A 16,796-nucleotide genomic window follows, 5' to 3' on the forward strand; every position below is an offset into this window, starting at 1 on the left:
CAACAATACTTGCAGCACTGGTGCCTTTGTCATTTCTCTTCTCCAAAAAGTGACTCTCCCATCACCCATCACTTCGGCAGGTTATCCCGTGCAGCTCACAGATGATGCATATAACTGCTGGGGGGGTTACAGTTTGACTTAAAGTCAGACCTGTGGCAAGCAGCTATCTAAATATATATATACCCCCCTTCCTCCCCCACACCCCATTTCATCATTCCTTTTACAGTGAAAGGGAAATCTGTTTTCTGGCTGCAAATAAATGCCTCTCTAATGAGGTATGGAACCTGAGAGGTTTCTGCCAGCTGCCAGCGCGGAGCAGGGTGGGTAAAGGTCTGTAGGCACGCGCAGCTCTGCCTCTGCTCCTGCCAGATGGGAAGTCATGCTGAAATGGATATGGCATGATTGTGAACCTGACGGGGCTAAGTGAGGACGAGTCTGATGGTGGTATTACTCAAGAATGAAGTGCATGTTTTTACTGCAATAACTACAGAAAAGCTAATTGGTACTCCTATAATTTTTTTAATCTCTTGATAAAGGATTTTATGATGTAAACGTGTTCTTGCTAAATAGTCTATGAGCAGCAGCCCAGCAGAGCCGGTCCAATCACTGTCCACTTAGTGGACTGTTTGAAAGGCTGACGGTCTCAGCGTGTGTCCTGAGCGTGGTGCTCACACAGCAGGCCACAAGCAGAGAGTGACCACAGGTCACAGGTGCCCCTCATTCACACTCCCAAGACAACGCAGCTCCAACAGCATGTTGCCCTAAATCTGGCAACCCATCAACAGACCTGGCAGCTCATCACCAAAAGACAGGGCCTCTCTTTGACAGCATCGAACAGTGGCACCTCTAGAGGCAAACACACACACACACACACACACACACACACACACACACAGTCCATGACCATTAGGTTGTTTCTGACTTAATATTCATGGAATTTAAAGGAAACGGTCATTACAGAAATACATGGAGCAGTACTTTCTGCACTCAAATATTGTTTGAATGTGGCAACCAGTCAAGTAATACTAAAAACCCTGTTTAATTCTGAATATCTTCACAAAAATGTGAATTAAATTGTTTCTCTGTCACTTTAAAAGATATTAAAAGTCCACTCTTTGTGCAAACGATACAGTCAATTAAGTTTACATCTCTGTTTTGGCACAGCGGAGAGAAGACTGGCAGTAAAGAGGACTAAAAGACAAAAGTAGAGCTCTCCCTCCTATCAGAGCATCCTTTGAGAAGACCCTCCGAAAGACAAAAACAAAGATGGGCCCCTCAGTGGCTCAATGGGTCCTCTTTTTGTGACCCTCTCCATCTTCATAAAGGGCCTTCTCCTTGTTTATCCAGGAAGAGGTTTAATGGCGAGGAGGGGGGTAGGACCATGCTGTCACTTTCACCATGCTAAAGAAGGCTTATTGTTGGCCACTCCCAAAGGTCCTGGTCCTAAAGGCTTTTTGAAAACTCTTCGGGCCAGGCTGTGCTCTTTAGATAAGAAGAGCTGTGAAGTATTGACAGGTTACCCATATCTGTGATGGAGGGGCTTCAGGTGGAGCAGCTTCAGCAGATGATGGCCATTCTTAAGGAGTTTTCTGCTGTTTACTGATGATCTGTCCATTCGCTCCGTGTTTTGGCAGCTTGTTTCTTGTCTTCCTCTCGCTGCCCCTCCCTCATCAAAACCCCAGTTTGATGCAGTATTTTCCCAAACCTTGTAAAGCAGAGAGTGGTAAACATGAAGCGGGGAAGGGACTGCCCCTTTGCTGTGCTCAATGATTGATGGCCTCCCCTCACAATCCCAGTGGCAACAGTGACAGGTTCCCTGCTTGTAGAGAGTGTCTCCCTCTGACACACACCGGAAACCTCCACCGCCTCCACCTCTGAGGGTGTTCTCAGCATTGTTCTTAGGGGTTGTTATGGTGCTTGATGGGGGTCGAAGTAGTCAGCAGTGGTTCACATCAAGGCTAATGAATAGATTATGCACTCGATATCAATGGTGAATACACAATACTCTTTGTCCCGTCACTCCAATTCATCCCTTTTTGATTTAGCTGGTTGTTTTTGAAAAACTAAACAACATAGCGGTAGTTGTGAAGCTTCCGGGGTTGAATTTAATATCAGCATGACACGATTAACACAAGAAGTGGGAAATTTATTACTTTGGACCCACACAGAGCGATGATGGTGTGACTGTTAAAACAGAGACACTCTGGTACTACAACACTAGTCATCCCATCTTCAAAGGGGATGTTGTGTTGAATGTTTGAGGAGGGTGGGAGTGTCTTGTTTTCTCTCTGGTTCTTGGCCATATGCCCTTGAAGGCCTACGAAGATGACCATAAAGATACACTTTCACTGCAGGTGTCCCTCCAAGTGGGACATCCAGTAATGTGGATGCTTCTATTACAGCCTTAAATTTTTGGCCTGGCAAGACTGAAGTCAAATTGACAGTTAGGAAAATATCATGTGTTACACTGTGACTCATATGTTTGTAGTTTTTTACTATTTCTCTTTGGTACCAATTTAATTGCTGAAACTTGAATTATTACAATATTGTAATTGTAATGTGTCTTTTAATTGCAAATGTTTTTTAATCGTCATGTGCAATGTTTCTTCACTATCCAGTGCAAAGTTTCCTTTCAGTATCATGTGCAATGATGCTTTTCATTGCAATGTTTTTTTTTTTTACCATCATCTTAAATGTTTTTCTCACTCACTATCATGTGCAATGTTTCTTTTCATTTTCCTGTACAACATTTCTTTTCAATATCATTTGGCAATGTTTCCATTGCAATGTTTTTTCATCATCATGTGCAATTTTATTTCCATTGTCATGTGCAATGTTTCTTTTCATTATCATGTGATGGTTCTTTTCATTACTGATTTGACTCATCTGATCTTTACTTTTATCCAACTTTATTTGTTTATTATTTACATTTTTAAACACATTGTAACTATTACCTTACAGCTTTTGTTCTAACTCCAGATTGTTGGTACAGCGCAATCTCTGGCACAATAATTTTCTTTGGGATAAATAAAGTTATATCTTATATAAATTTGTATCATTAGTCAACCAAAAGTCAAACATATGATTCATGCTCTGCATGAATTACCATTAGTCTTTATTTTACTCAGCCAGAATGATCTTTAAACTTGTAGGAAATCCCATTTTATAGTTTTATATGTTGTTTTGGTACCCTTTCTGATGATGTTCACTTTTCGGGTTTAAAGTGCTGTAACACATTTTTTTTTATCAGTGATCTAAACAAAGATAACTTTCAGGTAGCTATACAACAACTGGTGTTCGTTCTCCTCTCAAAAAAGTGTTTTTTGTAAATTCATCAGGAGGCTCCCACCACCAAAACTTATTAACGTTTACAACTTAAGATGGCCGGTGCTTGGAATATAAACCGGTCCAGGATTATTTCTGAAAATCCAGATCCATGACTCGACAGGCCAAAAACAAAACTCAAATGTTTCCTTGCATTCCTCGGGGTGCAGGGTCAGCACAATGATTATGCTGAATCTGTAGTGTCCTCACACTTCTGCCTCTTTGATGCTGGTTCCTCTGCGTGTTCCTCGTCGCTGCAGAAGAGGACTTCTTTGGGGGGATTCCTAAAATGTTATATGGCTGATGGTGCTTAGGAATGTTTTACGAAACCATAATCTGTGAAACAATCTTAAGCATTGTTTTATTATGTCTTTCCATTGCGAAACAATGTCTTCTTCAGAAAGTACTTCTGCTGGAAGTACGGGAGGTATTGCAATTGTTTGGCAGCAACAATCTGCTAAATTTTGCAATGACTTTTCCCCAGAACGAGTAGAAATATTCAATGAGGGGCTGCATGCATGCATAATAAAACATCTCCATCTGTGAAGCTGAACACAAAACAAAGATAGATTTTTAAGAGCAGGGTCCCAAGGGCCATAGTTCCTGATTCATCCTCCATAATTGTAATGTGATGATAAGGAGCTTATAGCCTCTTGTTATTATCCAATAGGAATGGACAAGACAAAGGCCAGTGTACCAGTATGCTAAAAGATTACTATTCTGGTGACATCTCCCCGTCCACTTAACACCCACAGCAGGTCAGTTGTTCTTAATTTGGTCAGCAACACCAATTTAGCTTCCATCCAGGGGTCTGGGTGCACTGAGGGGTAAATATTGACCCTTGATTGTCAGTAAGGTTCACATTTTGAGAGTGCAAAATGGCCTATTTGTGTTCTTGAGATGTTCAGGTCATCGTATCATAGAGGATGTGTGTTAGCTCTCACAGGCGGAGAGAGAGGACCTAATGGACACCTGCCTATATAATGGCAACTGGTGTTGGTTATCATTTCATGACTGACTGAACTCATTTAGATGAAACTGAAAGAAAAAAAACAATGACAGTTAAAGGAGAAATACATATTCCATTGATTTTTATATTCTTGTCCTGAAGACTGAGACCTATTCCTTTTGTTATAAATACATATCATTAATGATAAAACTGGTGATAACAAATATGCAAAGCAACTCGATGTGAAATTAGTAAACATTTTTAGATCAAAAAGTCTCCTCTTGAATTCTTGCCCCAGGCACCGAGCCTCAGATGACCTCTGGTCTTTGTCCTGAGGACCCCGGCTTGCCCTCGCCACCTCCCTCCTCACTGCCCGCTCTAAACTCTGTGGGAAACCCCCCAGTGCTTTGTGTTGTTTTGGACATTGTGTGTCTCACCAGATAATGTCTCCTCCCCTCTGTTTCTGTCCTCTTCGATCTTAAGAGCTGCTGTGTGGAGCGTGGTGTCCGCTGTTAACTACCCACTAAGCGGGATAGAGAGGTGAGGTGTGACCGCAGGGGTTGAGAGCAGCTTTTCATCCTGCCTCACAGGACAGCGCTCAGACACTGCTGCTGTAAGTTTGCCAGGCAATGAAGGGTGATAGATGCCGACAGGTAATTTGGTACTGAAGATAACTCCATTAGACCCTAAAGCTCAATTGATGCCAAATTTTCCAACATACGGTACCATGAAAATAACAAATAAATTGACAAATTATAATAAATCCCTGGACGATAGGCTACATATTTTTACAGTAACAATGTGAATCATGTGATTACTTGTATGATAAACCTGAGAAGATCTGTCTCATGGTTGCAGGACTTCTGACCTCCACAGAGCTTTACAGCATTTCATTGTTTTGGTTTTTCAAATCGTCTCAACTCTGATGTGGTTAAATGTTGATGCTGCCATTTAATTTGACATAAAGCCATAAAATCCATTTGACAGTGTTTGGTTAACAACTAATTTCTGCTGGTTAAAGAAACTTAAAATTGCCTTTACTGTTTCTTTGGCAGTAGACATTGGGCCAGTTGATAAAAATGAAACTGTATCAAATTCTGGGCCCTAAATCAAAAATAATTAAAAACAAAACATTCATTCCACAAATAAATGCTGTGCAGGTTTGTCACTATGAAAGGTGCCTTGTCATTTTCATCTAGTTTTAATAAGAAGAGCTTTAAGTACAGAAGGCTGATTTAAATAGTTAATCCTAAACAAACCAATTATTAAGAATGTGTAGTTTAAGAGCTGCTGACTATGCATTTCACAACTGTCAATCTGAATTTTATATTGTATCAAGAATTTGAGAAATCGCAGAACAGTTACAACGCAAAAAAAAAAAAACTGGTGTCAGCTTTGTTTCTATTAACTCAGTTGCTCTGGTCTTGAAAACCACAATTCAAAATTAACTTCACAACATATTTAATACAATTTTATAGAAAACAACCTCCTGAATATCTGAGGACAAGCTCCCATTTTTTCTCAATAATTTCATCAACTTTTTTAGGTCATGGTTGTCTTGTTATGACACGATTAGTTTCATTTTGGAGCTATTATAAATTATTCATATGAACCTCAACATGCTCACTGAATAAAGATATGTGTTTAAGGACTTGCTTGTGCCTTGTTGCTCATTAGCTAACAACCCTTTACTTTGAATGTTAAATGTCCGGTTGACACCATAGTTTTAGTCAAGTGAGGATTACTTCCAGTTTAAAGCCATCCTGCCAAACTTTGGAAACAAGGCGGCCACCACTTTTTGTCCCGTGAATTGTGATGTCATTCACCTCCAAATGAGGACCCAATTGACCCCCTGGCATTTGACCCTTGTTAACCATGGGTTAGAGTGCTGTATTCAAGGTGTAGCCATCTGTGGGCCTTGTTGTGTGAAGGCTGCCCTCCTCCTTCACTCTTTATCATCCCCAGCAGTATTCAGGAGCAGTGGGGTGATCAGAGGAGGACTGAAGCCCTGTGATGACAGGATGGGTCACCCACTGCATAATCATGCATAAATCATATATATATATATATATATATATATATATATATGAAATCTGACAACTGTACCTACTGAAATGACCAAAATCTGTATTTGCAGTGCAATTTTGACTTATACTTTGCTATTTTGATCTTCTTGTCTACTTCTTAACACAGGAAAATATCATAGTTTTTTTTTACGTTGGCAGATCATGTATTGAGTAGTTTGTGCCATATATAAAATCATATTAGTTATACCAAGGTTACCGATAATAATCCAATAAGGTATAATACTATAAAAATGAGATATTCTACTCCATTAAGAGTACTTTTATATTTTGTTGGTAGTACTCTAATGCTTTTATTAAAATAATATTTTGAATGCAAGATGTTTACCGATAATGGAGAAAAGGTTCTGACTATGTACATCTATTGCCTCAAAGATAAACAATGTTTCCTGCTCTTTTTAATGTTCAAATTCAAACTAATAATTTGCAGAAGTAAATACGACATTTTATTGACATTTAAAACTGGAAACATTTCCAAAACTTCTTGGACACGGCATATTATGTGTTAAAACATTTGTAAATACTCAGCACCTGTCAGTAAGATTCGAACACTACCTGCTTACATAAAGAGGAGAACCAGAAGCATCTACTGAAGACCAAACTACAGCCAAAACACATGATAGCAGACGATTAACATGTTACTCATTGTTCCTTTTAGCAGTGGCAGGATCTTTAAAAAATAGTGTTGAACTTTGAACCTTTGAAGAAAAGGTTCATCCACCTCTCTTATCATTCAGCAGCATTTATGTATACTGGTTATCAGCTGGTGAGTTACAGGTTTGTTTACAATATTGACTCTGACAGTCAGAACATATAATGTGACTCTTAGTTTGAAGAGAGAATTTGCAAACAGAAAAAAGTCTTTAAAAGTATTATAACTACTGAATGGGGTTCATCGTCTCGTTGCTACATTGAGAATATTCAGGCTCAGTTTTCACCATGTGCTCCTTAATATCGCCGCTATCCTCCTCAAACTGTACCTTCACAGTCAGTGGAGAGCATTTATTCACTTTACACTTGATGGTCATGGTGTCTCTGGATGCTTGTAGGCTGCAGGTGCTGAGATCAGGCATCTCCTCTTTAGACATCTGACACACCAGCTGGTCCCTGTTGATGGAAACCACCGTCCGTTTCCTCAGAAAGTCTGGACTCTCGCATAGCATCCTGTCCAGCATCTCGATGTCTTGGCTGTATTTCATCACCCAGTTATGCAGGTACCACATGTGACAGTCACATTTCCACGGGTTTCCATGCAGCCTGACTGTGTACTGCATGACAAAAAGGTCAAACAGGCCCAGCGGTAGAGTCTCCAGCTGGTTGTCGGACATGTAGAGCTGCTCAATGAGCATCTGGTCCTCGAACAGTTTGGCGTCCACCTTGCTCAGGTTGTTCTTGTGGAGGTGGATCGCCTTGATGGCGGCGAGATCGTAAAAGATTTTTTCGGGAAGCGAGGTGAGCTGGTTTTCGGACAGGTCCAGATTCTCGAGGACTGTAACATTTCTAAAAATGTCTTTAGGGAGGTTGGAGAGCCGGTTTGAGGACACAATAAGATCAGTGAGGGAGGTCAGACTACTTAGAGAGGACAGCTCAGTCAGTCTGTTGCCTCTTAGGTTCAGTTCCTTCAAATGTGAGTCCTTGGATCCAAACACTTTGTCGCTGAAGGTTGTAAGAAGGTTTCCACGGATGTTCAGCACCTCTAGTTTGGTTAACACGGAGAAGATATCGTCACCAAGCTGTGCTATCTTGTTCCCCTCCAAGTGAAGCTCTGTCAGCTGAGAAATATTGTGAAAAGTGTCAGATGTCAGATTGCTAAGAAGGTTTCTGTTCATCTTCAAAATCTCCAGCCTGACCAGACCAGAAAAAGTTTCTCTTTTCACTTCTTCGAGCTTATTTAGGGAGAGGTCCAGGATGCGCAGCTTGTGAAGGTTCAGGAAAAGAAATGCAGGCAGATCTGATATGATGTTGCTCTTCATTTGCAGAGTTTCTAGCTGTTTCAAAGAGTCGAACATACCCGGAAGCACTGTCTTGAACTTGTTGTAGTTGAGAAGCAGTTTAGTCAAGTTTACCTGCTTTGAAAATGTCCCAGGATATAAATGCTCCAGCCAGGAGTTCCCACTGATCTCCAGCTCCTGCAGCTCGGTCAGATTCTCAAACGCCTGAGAGTGAACACTCCTCAGGTCATTATTTAGGAAGATAAGCCTGGTGAGTTGCGGGCTCTCCTGTAAGGTGTGAGAGAACAGGTACGCCACAGAAGATGTCATCACAATAAATTCCTTGAACTGCCTGGATATATTCCTCGGTAACGATGACATCCGTTCATCAGCACAAAGCACCTGGACTGGAGTGAAACACTGGCATTTGTACGGACAAAAGGTTTGTGACTCCGTGTTGCCTTTGTGACAGAGAAGCAGCACCAGCAGCAGAGTCAAAGCCCAGAGTTTGCCCATTTTCACTGTGGAAACCAAAGTAAAAAAAAAACAGACATATATAAACAAAGAGAAGAAGAAATAATATTTGCATTAAACAATGACTTTTCCAAATTTAAGAAAATGAAATTTAACATACCTCTGTGTTGCATTGAAGTAAACGTCCGTAGTGATCTACAAGGCAGCTGATGCAAAGTGCAAATGACAACAAGCCTGAATTAGGCAAGACAAAACCTTTGGTCAGCTCCTGCCATGGTTTCACTTGCTCACTCCAAAAAACAGTCACTCCTGAGATAAGTGAACACTCATGTAATTCTGCAAATCAGCATGCAATAGGAAGAATGAGGGGGATTTTTTTTATTTGGCGAAGTGAAAGATGACACAGGAGAGGATGTTTGTTTCATTTTTTTATGTGAGTTTTCAGCAAAACTCTGTACGAGTTGAGTCACTGTTTACCAAAAGAACACAAATAGAAAAGGTGCTTCGTGGCAAAGGTGGATCACTGTTAGTTACAGGTTTGATTATTAGTCCATCTGTCAGAAAAACTAATTCTACAACAAATTTTACAACAACTACTGTTGGTACTACAACATGTAATAATAATAGCCTATATGAAAAAAAACTCTTTTCTTTTTTCCATTAAATTGACTTTAATGAAGAGAAGCTTCAGAAAATGTTGTTATCTTACAGTGTTTGAGTGTTGTTACCTGCATGTTGTATTGTCCATGGAGGCCTTTACTGTAAGTTGGAGGTCTGGGAGAAGGTCTGTTTATTGCAGGAGACAGTTACATCCACAAGGTGTCGTCCTGCTCCTCCTGACTTCAGCCAGAGGTGATGTCAGTTTTGGATCCTCCCTGTCCTCCAGGTTATTCCCTGATGATGCACAGGTAGACACCTTTGTTTGGGAGCAGAACACAGAACAACATCAAGCAAGTTCGTGAACTTCAGACAACTTTTTGTCTTTTTGAACTTTTACTATTTCTTCATTTACCATTTTTCTCTGGAGTTGAACGATGGCAAATAAAGGAATACAGCTTCTTGGCTTCACGTTGGCCTTCCTCGGCTTCATCGGCACGATAGCATCCACAGTCATGGTGGAGTGGAAGGCTTCATCGTACGCAGGAGACAACATCATCACAGCTCAGGCGATGTATGAAGGGCTGTGGAAGACCTGTGTGTCACAGAGCACCGGTCAAATTCAGTGTAAAGTGTATGATTCACTCCTCCAACTGCCAGGTATGGTTTTTATGTTTTCATCGTCAAAAATGTATCATCTTATATCATCACTTTTGATTTTACTGTGTCCAAAATCAAAAGCTTCTTCTACAAATATGTGGGAGTGGGAACAAAAAGGGTCATGGAACAAAGAAGGGTGCACAATATACAAACTGTATTGGAATATATTCATCAGTGAACTTGTGAAATGTCTCATGTCAGAAGATAAAGAATAACAGGCTTTTATACCAGAAAACAAGAATTAGTTGAGCTGTCTGGTCATTCAAACCCTCAGAGAAGTTTAAGAGAGAGCCCTTTTCTTCTTGTTAGACCTCTTGCGTGCAGATACATGTCAGTCAAATACCAGCAGTGATCTGATAAAAAAAAAAAAAAATCCACTCAAACAGAATGGAAAAGAAAATATAACTCGCTTCACACTGTTATTTATAGAGTTAGTCAGATTTTAAATGTTCTTTATAATAAAGGATACCAGATTCACCAGATTAAAAAATATTTAAAGGAATGTCTCGAGTCAACTGGATGTGATTTATGTTGCCTGCATTCCCGCCTGTTCTGTGCCTGTTGAAAACAAGAAGAATTACATTTAGATAAATAAAATGGCATTTAAGCATATGCAAATGGTTTCTGATTAGATCCTTTGTTAATGTTCATCTTGCAAACAAGGTAAATGATTAGTTTTCTGTTTAGACAGAAATACAAGAAAGTGTCATTTTCATTTACATGTATATTTTATGCGCTAGAGAGCATGAATAGAGGAAGAAACAGTCATGGTGATCAGGGAAAAAGACTTAAACACTTTTTTAGTTCACTTTTTACTGTCAATAGTCATTAGATAAAACACGACACTGAGTGAAACCTCCAATCAGCGGATTCTGTTCCATGTCTGCTTCTGCAGGGATCGTACAGGGCACACGAGGGCTGATGTTGGTCTCCATCTTGCTGTGCTTCATTGCCATGTTGGTGGCGGTGGTGGGCATGAGGTGCACCACCTGTATGGCAGACCAACAAGAGCAGAAGGACAAAGTGGCTCTGAGCGGAGGGGTTGTGTTCATTATTGCTGGTTGGTGTTGATTCATTTTACACACATGCAACACTCTCTCTTTTTTCAGCTAAATATGTTGTATTGGTCTCCTGTTTGTTTGTTTTTTATCTGTTATGCAGAAGCTGTTGAACACAATTAAGCTTGTTGTAAATTTGTGGAGTTTCTTTTGCCTTCATAAAGGTGAACTTCTCAAGCATTAACCTGTGCAATGCAACAATATAGAAAGATTTCTCTGCTCATGGTCTTCCAGGTCTGCTTGCTCTGGTGGGAACTTCCTGGTATGGTCACAGAATAGCAAAGGATTTCTACAATCCGTTCACTCCGACTAATTCCAGGTGAGGCCGTCCGCCTCTGTCATTTAGTCTGAAAACCACACTGCTTATCAGGTATCACTAAAGGTGTGTGTAATGACTTAGGGGATGAACATTTGGCAAACAAACTGTCTTTTTATTACACCGCTGTTCCTGACATCCCAAGTTATTATTTATATGAAAAGAATAGTTTGACATTTTGGAAAATACAGACAGTGTATTAATCTTTTCATTTAATAAAAGTAAAAAGCAGATTTCCAAAATGTCAAACTATTCCTTTAATTTGTAGCATTCACTTGCATTCCTCTGCAGTAATATTGTAAGTAAGTGCCAAAAACCAAACATTGCAATTTCATGCCGTGAGTCAGAGTTAAATGCAACTGTAATTTGATTCATTTGTGTTAAGACTTATAATGCTGCAAAATACCTGTATAAAAATTTATTTTCCAGAAGTTCACATGTGTGCTCTGCATATCATTGACAGGTATGAATTTGGAAGTGCCCTCTATGTTGGATGGGGAGCCGCCTGTCTGATCATGATCGGAGGGGGATTCCTCTGCTGCAACTGCTCAAGCCAGGACTCAGGGAAATCTCCACGCTACCCCCCGTCCCACTCTGCAGGACACACCGGCAGGGACTACGTATAGGAGGACACTCACTCCACCTGCACTCTGCTCGTGAAAGGGTGCTGACTTTACAGGGGCATTTTTCACACTTGTTTGATGTCTAGTGGCATGTTTATTTGTATAATATTTGTTAGGAATGTTTTTTGGGGGTTTAAAGCCCACATGGAGCTAAAACAGAACTTGGGCAAAACGCTTATCAAAGAGACGTATTGGGACAAGATGCTTCACATTTTAACAATGAATTGTAATATTAAAGATGGCAACAAAAGTAATTCACAAATGTAACTCTTACTTTAAGTTGAATATTTTAAATAATAATCACGAGTAAGAATTTAGGCACAATAAACACATTAAAATTTAATTTGAATTATTTAAATCACAATTGAGTTTTTTGAATGTAAAGATTAAAACAAATCTTAGCTCAGAATGTGTTAAAGACATCATAACCACTAAACATTTTAGTATAAATCTGCCGAGAAACACTTTTAATTTTCATTATTTTGCTTTGTCTCGAATCTCATCACTATTCTTTTGTATCATGTAAAATAAAAGCCTCTGTACTTTCTTATGAAGAGAAACAGCTCCACCCTGACCATTCAACACTCATTTAAATATTTCTTGAAAAGCTAAGAAATCCATATTTTAAGAGGTAAAATAGAAAGAACCAGCTTTCCCTTGAAAGAGATTCTTGATTTTTGAAAAGTATGAAAAGTTTCAATTAAAATTATGTGTTAAAGACAAGTTAAAAAAAAAAAAAAGAAGAAAAAAAAAAAAGAGGATAGCAGAAGAAATGTGTTGCCTCAGGGAAAACAAAACTCATCCAAACAGGGAGAGATCAAGCTGGGGAGCAGCTCCTGAGAGGCATACCTCAGACCTCCTCCTCCTGTCCCAACATGCCTGGTCACAAAGTGGAGTCATGAGAGTACATCAAGTTTCAAAGAATTTATACCCACCTTCATTTGGCACAACAATCAGGCTGTGTGCTTTTCCATGTGAAAAGAAATACAGAGAATTTTCAAGTCCACACTCAACTGGTGCAATTACACACAACATGATTTTATCTACTGCAAAAAAATAGTAATCTGTCTCAATTGTGCCAAAAACAAATTGTGCAGTGATTCTGCAGACGAGGGCGCCACCATGTGGTAACCACTGAGTCAGCTGGAGCTGTCCACTATAAGTGCTCAAAAAAAATACAAAAATAACAGAACATTGAATATTAAACGGCGGCACAGTGGTGCAGTGGTTAGCATTGTCGCCTCACAGCAAAAAGGTTCTGGGTTTGAATCCAGGCCTGGGCCTTTCTGTGCGGGGTTTGCATGCTCTTCCTGCCCCTGGATGGGTTCTCTCCGGGTACTCCGGCTTCCTCCCACCGTCCAAAAGACATGCGTCTCAGGTTAATTGGTGGTTCTACATGTGAATGAGATCATTCATGAATGTATGCTGTCTCTACTTGTTGGCCCTGTGATAGACTGGCGACCTGTCCAGGGTGGGCTCTGTCTTCGCCCAAAAGTGAGCTGGGATAGGCTCCAGCCCCCCGTGACCCTGCTCATGATAAAGCGGGTATAGATAATGGATGGATGAATATTAAACTTGTTAATTTCAAAAGGAAAAAAATAAATAAACAGTGCAAATACAAATGCCAGCTGTTTGAACACATGGTGCAGATGCTGACAGCTGTTAAATACAACACAACAGATTATCATCCTAACAGAGAGCTCATCGAACCATATCATCCTGACAGAGCACTTTGCACCTTTATATGGATATAAAAAATAATTTTTAAAAAACCCAGAAAAACAAGCAGTGATGGTGTGTGGCCACTAGAGGATCACAGAGACCATGTTTGGGATTGTCTTGTATTGTGTCCACCAGACCTGTAACTAGAAATCACAGCAGGGATACCACTAAAATATGACGTTTCTCTAAGATATAACATTAAAAACTGCATTAAGAGTTACAATCATTCATCATCAGTTTTAGTATCAGCTGTTAGACAGGAATCAAACAATGGGAGGTGACACTGGCGGAGGAAGAATAATGAGTTTAAAAGGTTCTGTGATTTATTCTGAGATGGTGAAAAACAATAATTACCTCACATAACCATGTCGCATTAAATACTCCAACATATAAAAAATATGTCTAATAGTCAAATTATGAGTAAATTAAAACACAATGATTAAAAATAATTAAAAATATTTTTAAAAATAAACTATGATATAAAACAGGTAATATTTCAACATGGATTAAAATGAAATAAATGAAGACACTAAAACCATCCAAACTAATAAAGGAGAGGGCATCATCCATTTCTCTAACAACCATAATTCTAATGATGTTATCTTATTAGTGGGCTCACTCACCTCCGCCACTTCCATACAACACATACAGTGTTGAGCTCTATTTACTCCTAATTCTCTTATCATCCATTAATTTAGTTGACTTTTTGGGCAACGTGTTTTTTTCAGCTCCTTAAACATAAATGTTGGGATTCACAGGGAAGAAGACTAATAGGTCACCAGATTATGCAAACAATAAACCACAGTGATTTATAAGGTGCACTCAGATTTGACCTTTGACTTTCTGTACAGTTTATCTTACTTGAATGTGATCTGGACCCAGATCCTAATTCCTCAAAGTTACCATATGAACAGCTGCTCCATGCAGAATACCCTGACGGCATGTTTGCACAATAATTCTCTGCAACAATTTTATATTTTGTCTGCATTCTAGCACGTAATCCATAAAATATGAGTGGGATAAAAACCCATTTAGAATGACATTTTTTATGGTCTTTGTTGACGTTTAGACTGATGAAGCCCATCGACGGAGCAGCACTTAACTTGAGGGCTTCCCCCCTCTTTAGTCCAGCACTGGATCTGGAGCGGATCCAAACTCCTACTCAAACTGCTGTAATCAGCAGAGTACAGCTGCCAGACATCACAGAAAAAAGAATGAATGAATGAATAAGTACAGAATCAAACTGAAAACTAAAATGCTGCTCAAAGCCTTTTGATTCATTTGATCTGTTGTTGTCTTTTGAATACGACAAACTATCTTGAAAGATCAGAACATGTCTGATTCGTTGACTTGACTTGATTCTTTTTCCCAATTTGCATAAATGTGAACCGGAATTCACAGAAATGTTTGTTAGATGTTTGTTCTTTTATCTCTGCACTCTCTGTCTGGATATCTGGACTAAAGTTGCACTAACTCTCTAGAAATCTACAATTTTACTATAATTGAATGGAATAATTGGATTGATACAATAGGATATGAAAGGAGCTTCATGTGTCAGAAAGAGATCAAAAGCACTGTGTTTCTTTAAACGATCACGAGTCCGCGAAGATTTTCAATTCAATTCAATTCAATTCAATTCAATTCAATTCAATTCAATTCAATTCAATTCAATTCAATTCAATTCAATTCAATTCAATTCAATTCAATTCAATTCAATTCAATTCAATTCAATTTTATTTATATAGCACTAAATCACAACACAGGTTATTTCATGGCACTTAACACATTAAAGTCCCTACAGCAGAACTTTACACCATTATACAGGGAAACCCAATAACAGCATAACTAAGGGATGGTTCAGGTCTTGCTGAGCAAGCCCTAACTATAAGCTTTATCAAAAATGAAAGTTTTGAGTCTAATCTTAAAGCTAGAGAGGGTTTCTGCCCCTTGAACACAAACTGGGAGCTGGTTCCACAGAAGAGGAGCCTGAAAACTGAAGGCTCTGCCTCCTATTCTACTTTTGGAAACTCTCAGAACCACAAGCAGGCCCGAGGTCTGAGAGCAAAGTGCTCTGTCAGGATGATCTGGGTCAATAAGCTCTCTGAGATAAGATGGAGCCGGGTCATGAAGAGGCTTGTAAGTCAGCAGGAGAATTTTAAATTCTAGTCTTGATTTAACAGGAAGCCAATGAAGAGAAGCTAAAGCAGGAGAAATATGATCTCTCTCGCTAAATCCTGTCAGTACTCTTGCTGCAGCATTTTGGATCAACTGCAGGGTTTTTAATGAGTAATTTGGACATCCTAACAACAAGGAATTACAATAATCCAGCCTGGAAGTAATAAATGCATGAATGAGTTTTTCTGCATCACGCTGAGGAAGGATTTTCCTGATTTTATTAATATTATGTAGATGAAAGAAGGCAGTCCTGGATACTTGCTTTATATGGTGGCTAAAGGACAAATCCTCATCAAAGATGACTCCAAGGTTCCTCACAGTTTTGCTGGAGGCCAAGACGACGTCATCCAGAGTAACTAAGTGATTACAGAAAGAGTTTCTGAGGTGTTTAGGACCAAGTGCAATAACTTCCGTTTTGTCTGAATTTAGAGGCAGGAAATTGTTGGTCATCCAAATCTGGTCCCACGGTTGCTTCCAGGGCTGCTGTGCTTAGCAACATATCAGTGACCGTGGCAGGAAGGGTCGGCCCAATTCATTCCCTAATGGTAACAATTTTATTAGTGAAGAAGTTGATGAAGTCATTACTGCTGAGAGCTGAAAGAATAGACGGCTCAACCGAGCTGTGACTCTTTATCAGCCTGGCTACAGTGCTGAAAAGAAACCTGGTGTTGTTCTTGTTTTCCTCTATTAATGATGAATAATACGCAGTTCTGGCCTTACAAAGAGTTTTCTTATATGATATTAGACTATCCTTCCAGGCCAGGTGAAATTCTTCTAAATTAGTGGAACGTCACTTTCTTTCCAGTTTTGGCGTTGCCTGCTTAACAGAGTGTAATTGTGAGTTTTACCAAGGAGACGCCTCCTCTGGTTCGTTACTCTCTTC

At 39.6% G+C, this 16,796-nt stretch overlaps 2 protein-coding genes across 5 annotated transcripts; one reads left to right on the plus strand and one right to left on the minus strand.

Annotated features, from left to right (window-relative positions):
• Nucleotides 1–6,604: 6,604 nt before the first annotated feature.
• On the minus strand, nucleotides 6,605–9,859 carry LOC138192229 (carboxypeptidase N subunit 2). Of its 4 annotated transcripts, none has more exons than XM_069139492.1 (4): nucleotides 9,775–9,859; nucleotides 9,491–9,678; nucleotides 8,923–8,968; nucleotides 6,605–8,809 (listed from the first exon to the last, which is right to left on the minus strand). In XM_069139492.1, the coding sequence occupies exons 2-4, from the start codon at nucleotides 9,494–9,496 to the stop codon at nucleotides 7,236–7,238; spliced, it is 1,626 nt and encodes a 541-aa protein (XP_068995593.1). In that variant the 5' UTR covers nucleotides 9,497–9,678; nucleotides 9,775–9,859; the 3' UTR covers nucleotides 6,605–7,235. The 4 variants fall into 4 exon arrangements, with proteins under 4 accessions (XP_068995593.1, XP_068995591.1, XP_068995594.1 ...); XM_069139490.1 differs by having other exon boundaries at nucleotides 8,923–8,996; XM_069139493.1 differs by having other exon boundaries at nucleotides 8,923–9,098.
• On the plus strand, nucleotides 9,703–13,623 carry cldn1 (claudin 1). Its single transcript, XM_069139515.1, has 4 exons — nucleotides 9,703–10,019; nucleotides 10,915–11,079; nucleotides 11,312–11,396; nucleotides 11,857–13,623. Exons 1-4 carry the CDS (start codon nucleotides 9,797–9,799, stop codon nucleotides 12,017–12,019), a joined length of 636 nt encoding a protein of 211 aa, XP_068995616.1. The 5' UTR covers nucleotides 9,703–9,796; the 3' UTR covers nucleotides 12,020–13,623.
• The last annotated feature ends 3,173 nt before the right edge of the window (nucleotides 13,624–16,796 follow it).

Source organism: Embiotoca jacksoni, unplaced genomic scaffold (assembly GCF_022577435.1).
Source record: "Embiotoca jacksoni isolate LCO1_2020_lvr unplaced genomic scaffold, fEmbJac1.0.p SCAF_83, whole genome shotgun sequence".
Classification (NCBI taxonomy): domain Eukaryota; kingdom Metazoa; phylum Chordata; class Actinopteri; family Embiotocidae; genus Embiotoca; species Embiotoca jacksoni.

Coding starts and splice junctions, on each gene's coding strand:
- LOC138192229 (XM_069139490.1), bottom strand. CDS start 9,510: ATGGACAATACAACATGCAG. Junction 8,997..9,490: donor ATGGACAATACAACATGCAG/GTAACAACACTC, acceptor TGCCTAATTCAG/GCTTGTTGTCATTTGCACTT. Junction 8,810..8,922: donor TACTTCAATGCAACACAGAG/GTATGTTAAATT, acceptor TGGTTTCCACAG/TGAAAATGGGCAAACTCTGG.
- cldn1 (XM_069139515.1), top strand. CDS start 9,797: ATGGCAAATAAAGGAATACAGCTTCTTGGCTTCACGTTGGCCTTCCTC. Junction 11,080..11,311: donor GGTTGTGTTCATTATTGCTG/GTTGGTGTTGAT, acceptor ATGGTCTTCCAG/GTCTGCTTGCTCTGGTGGGA. Junction 11,397..11,856: donor TTCACTCCGACTAATTCCAG/GTGAGGCCGTCC, acceptor TATCATTGACAG/GTATGAATTTGGAAGTGCCC.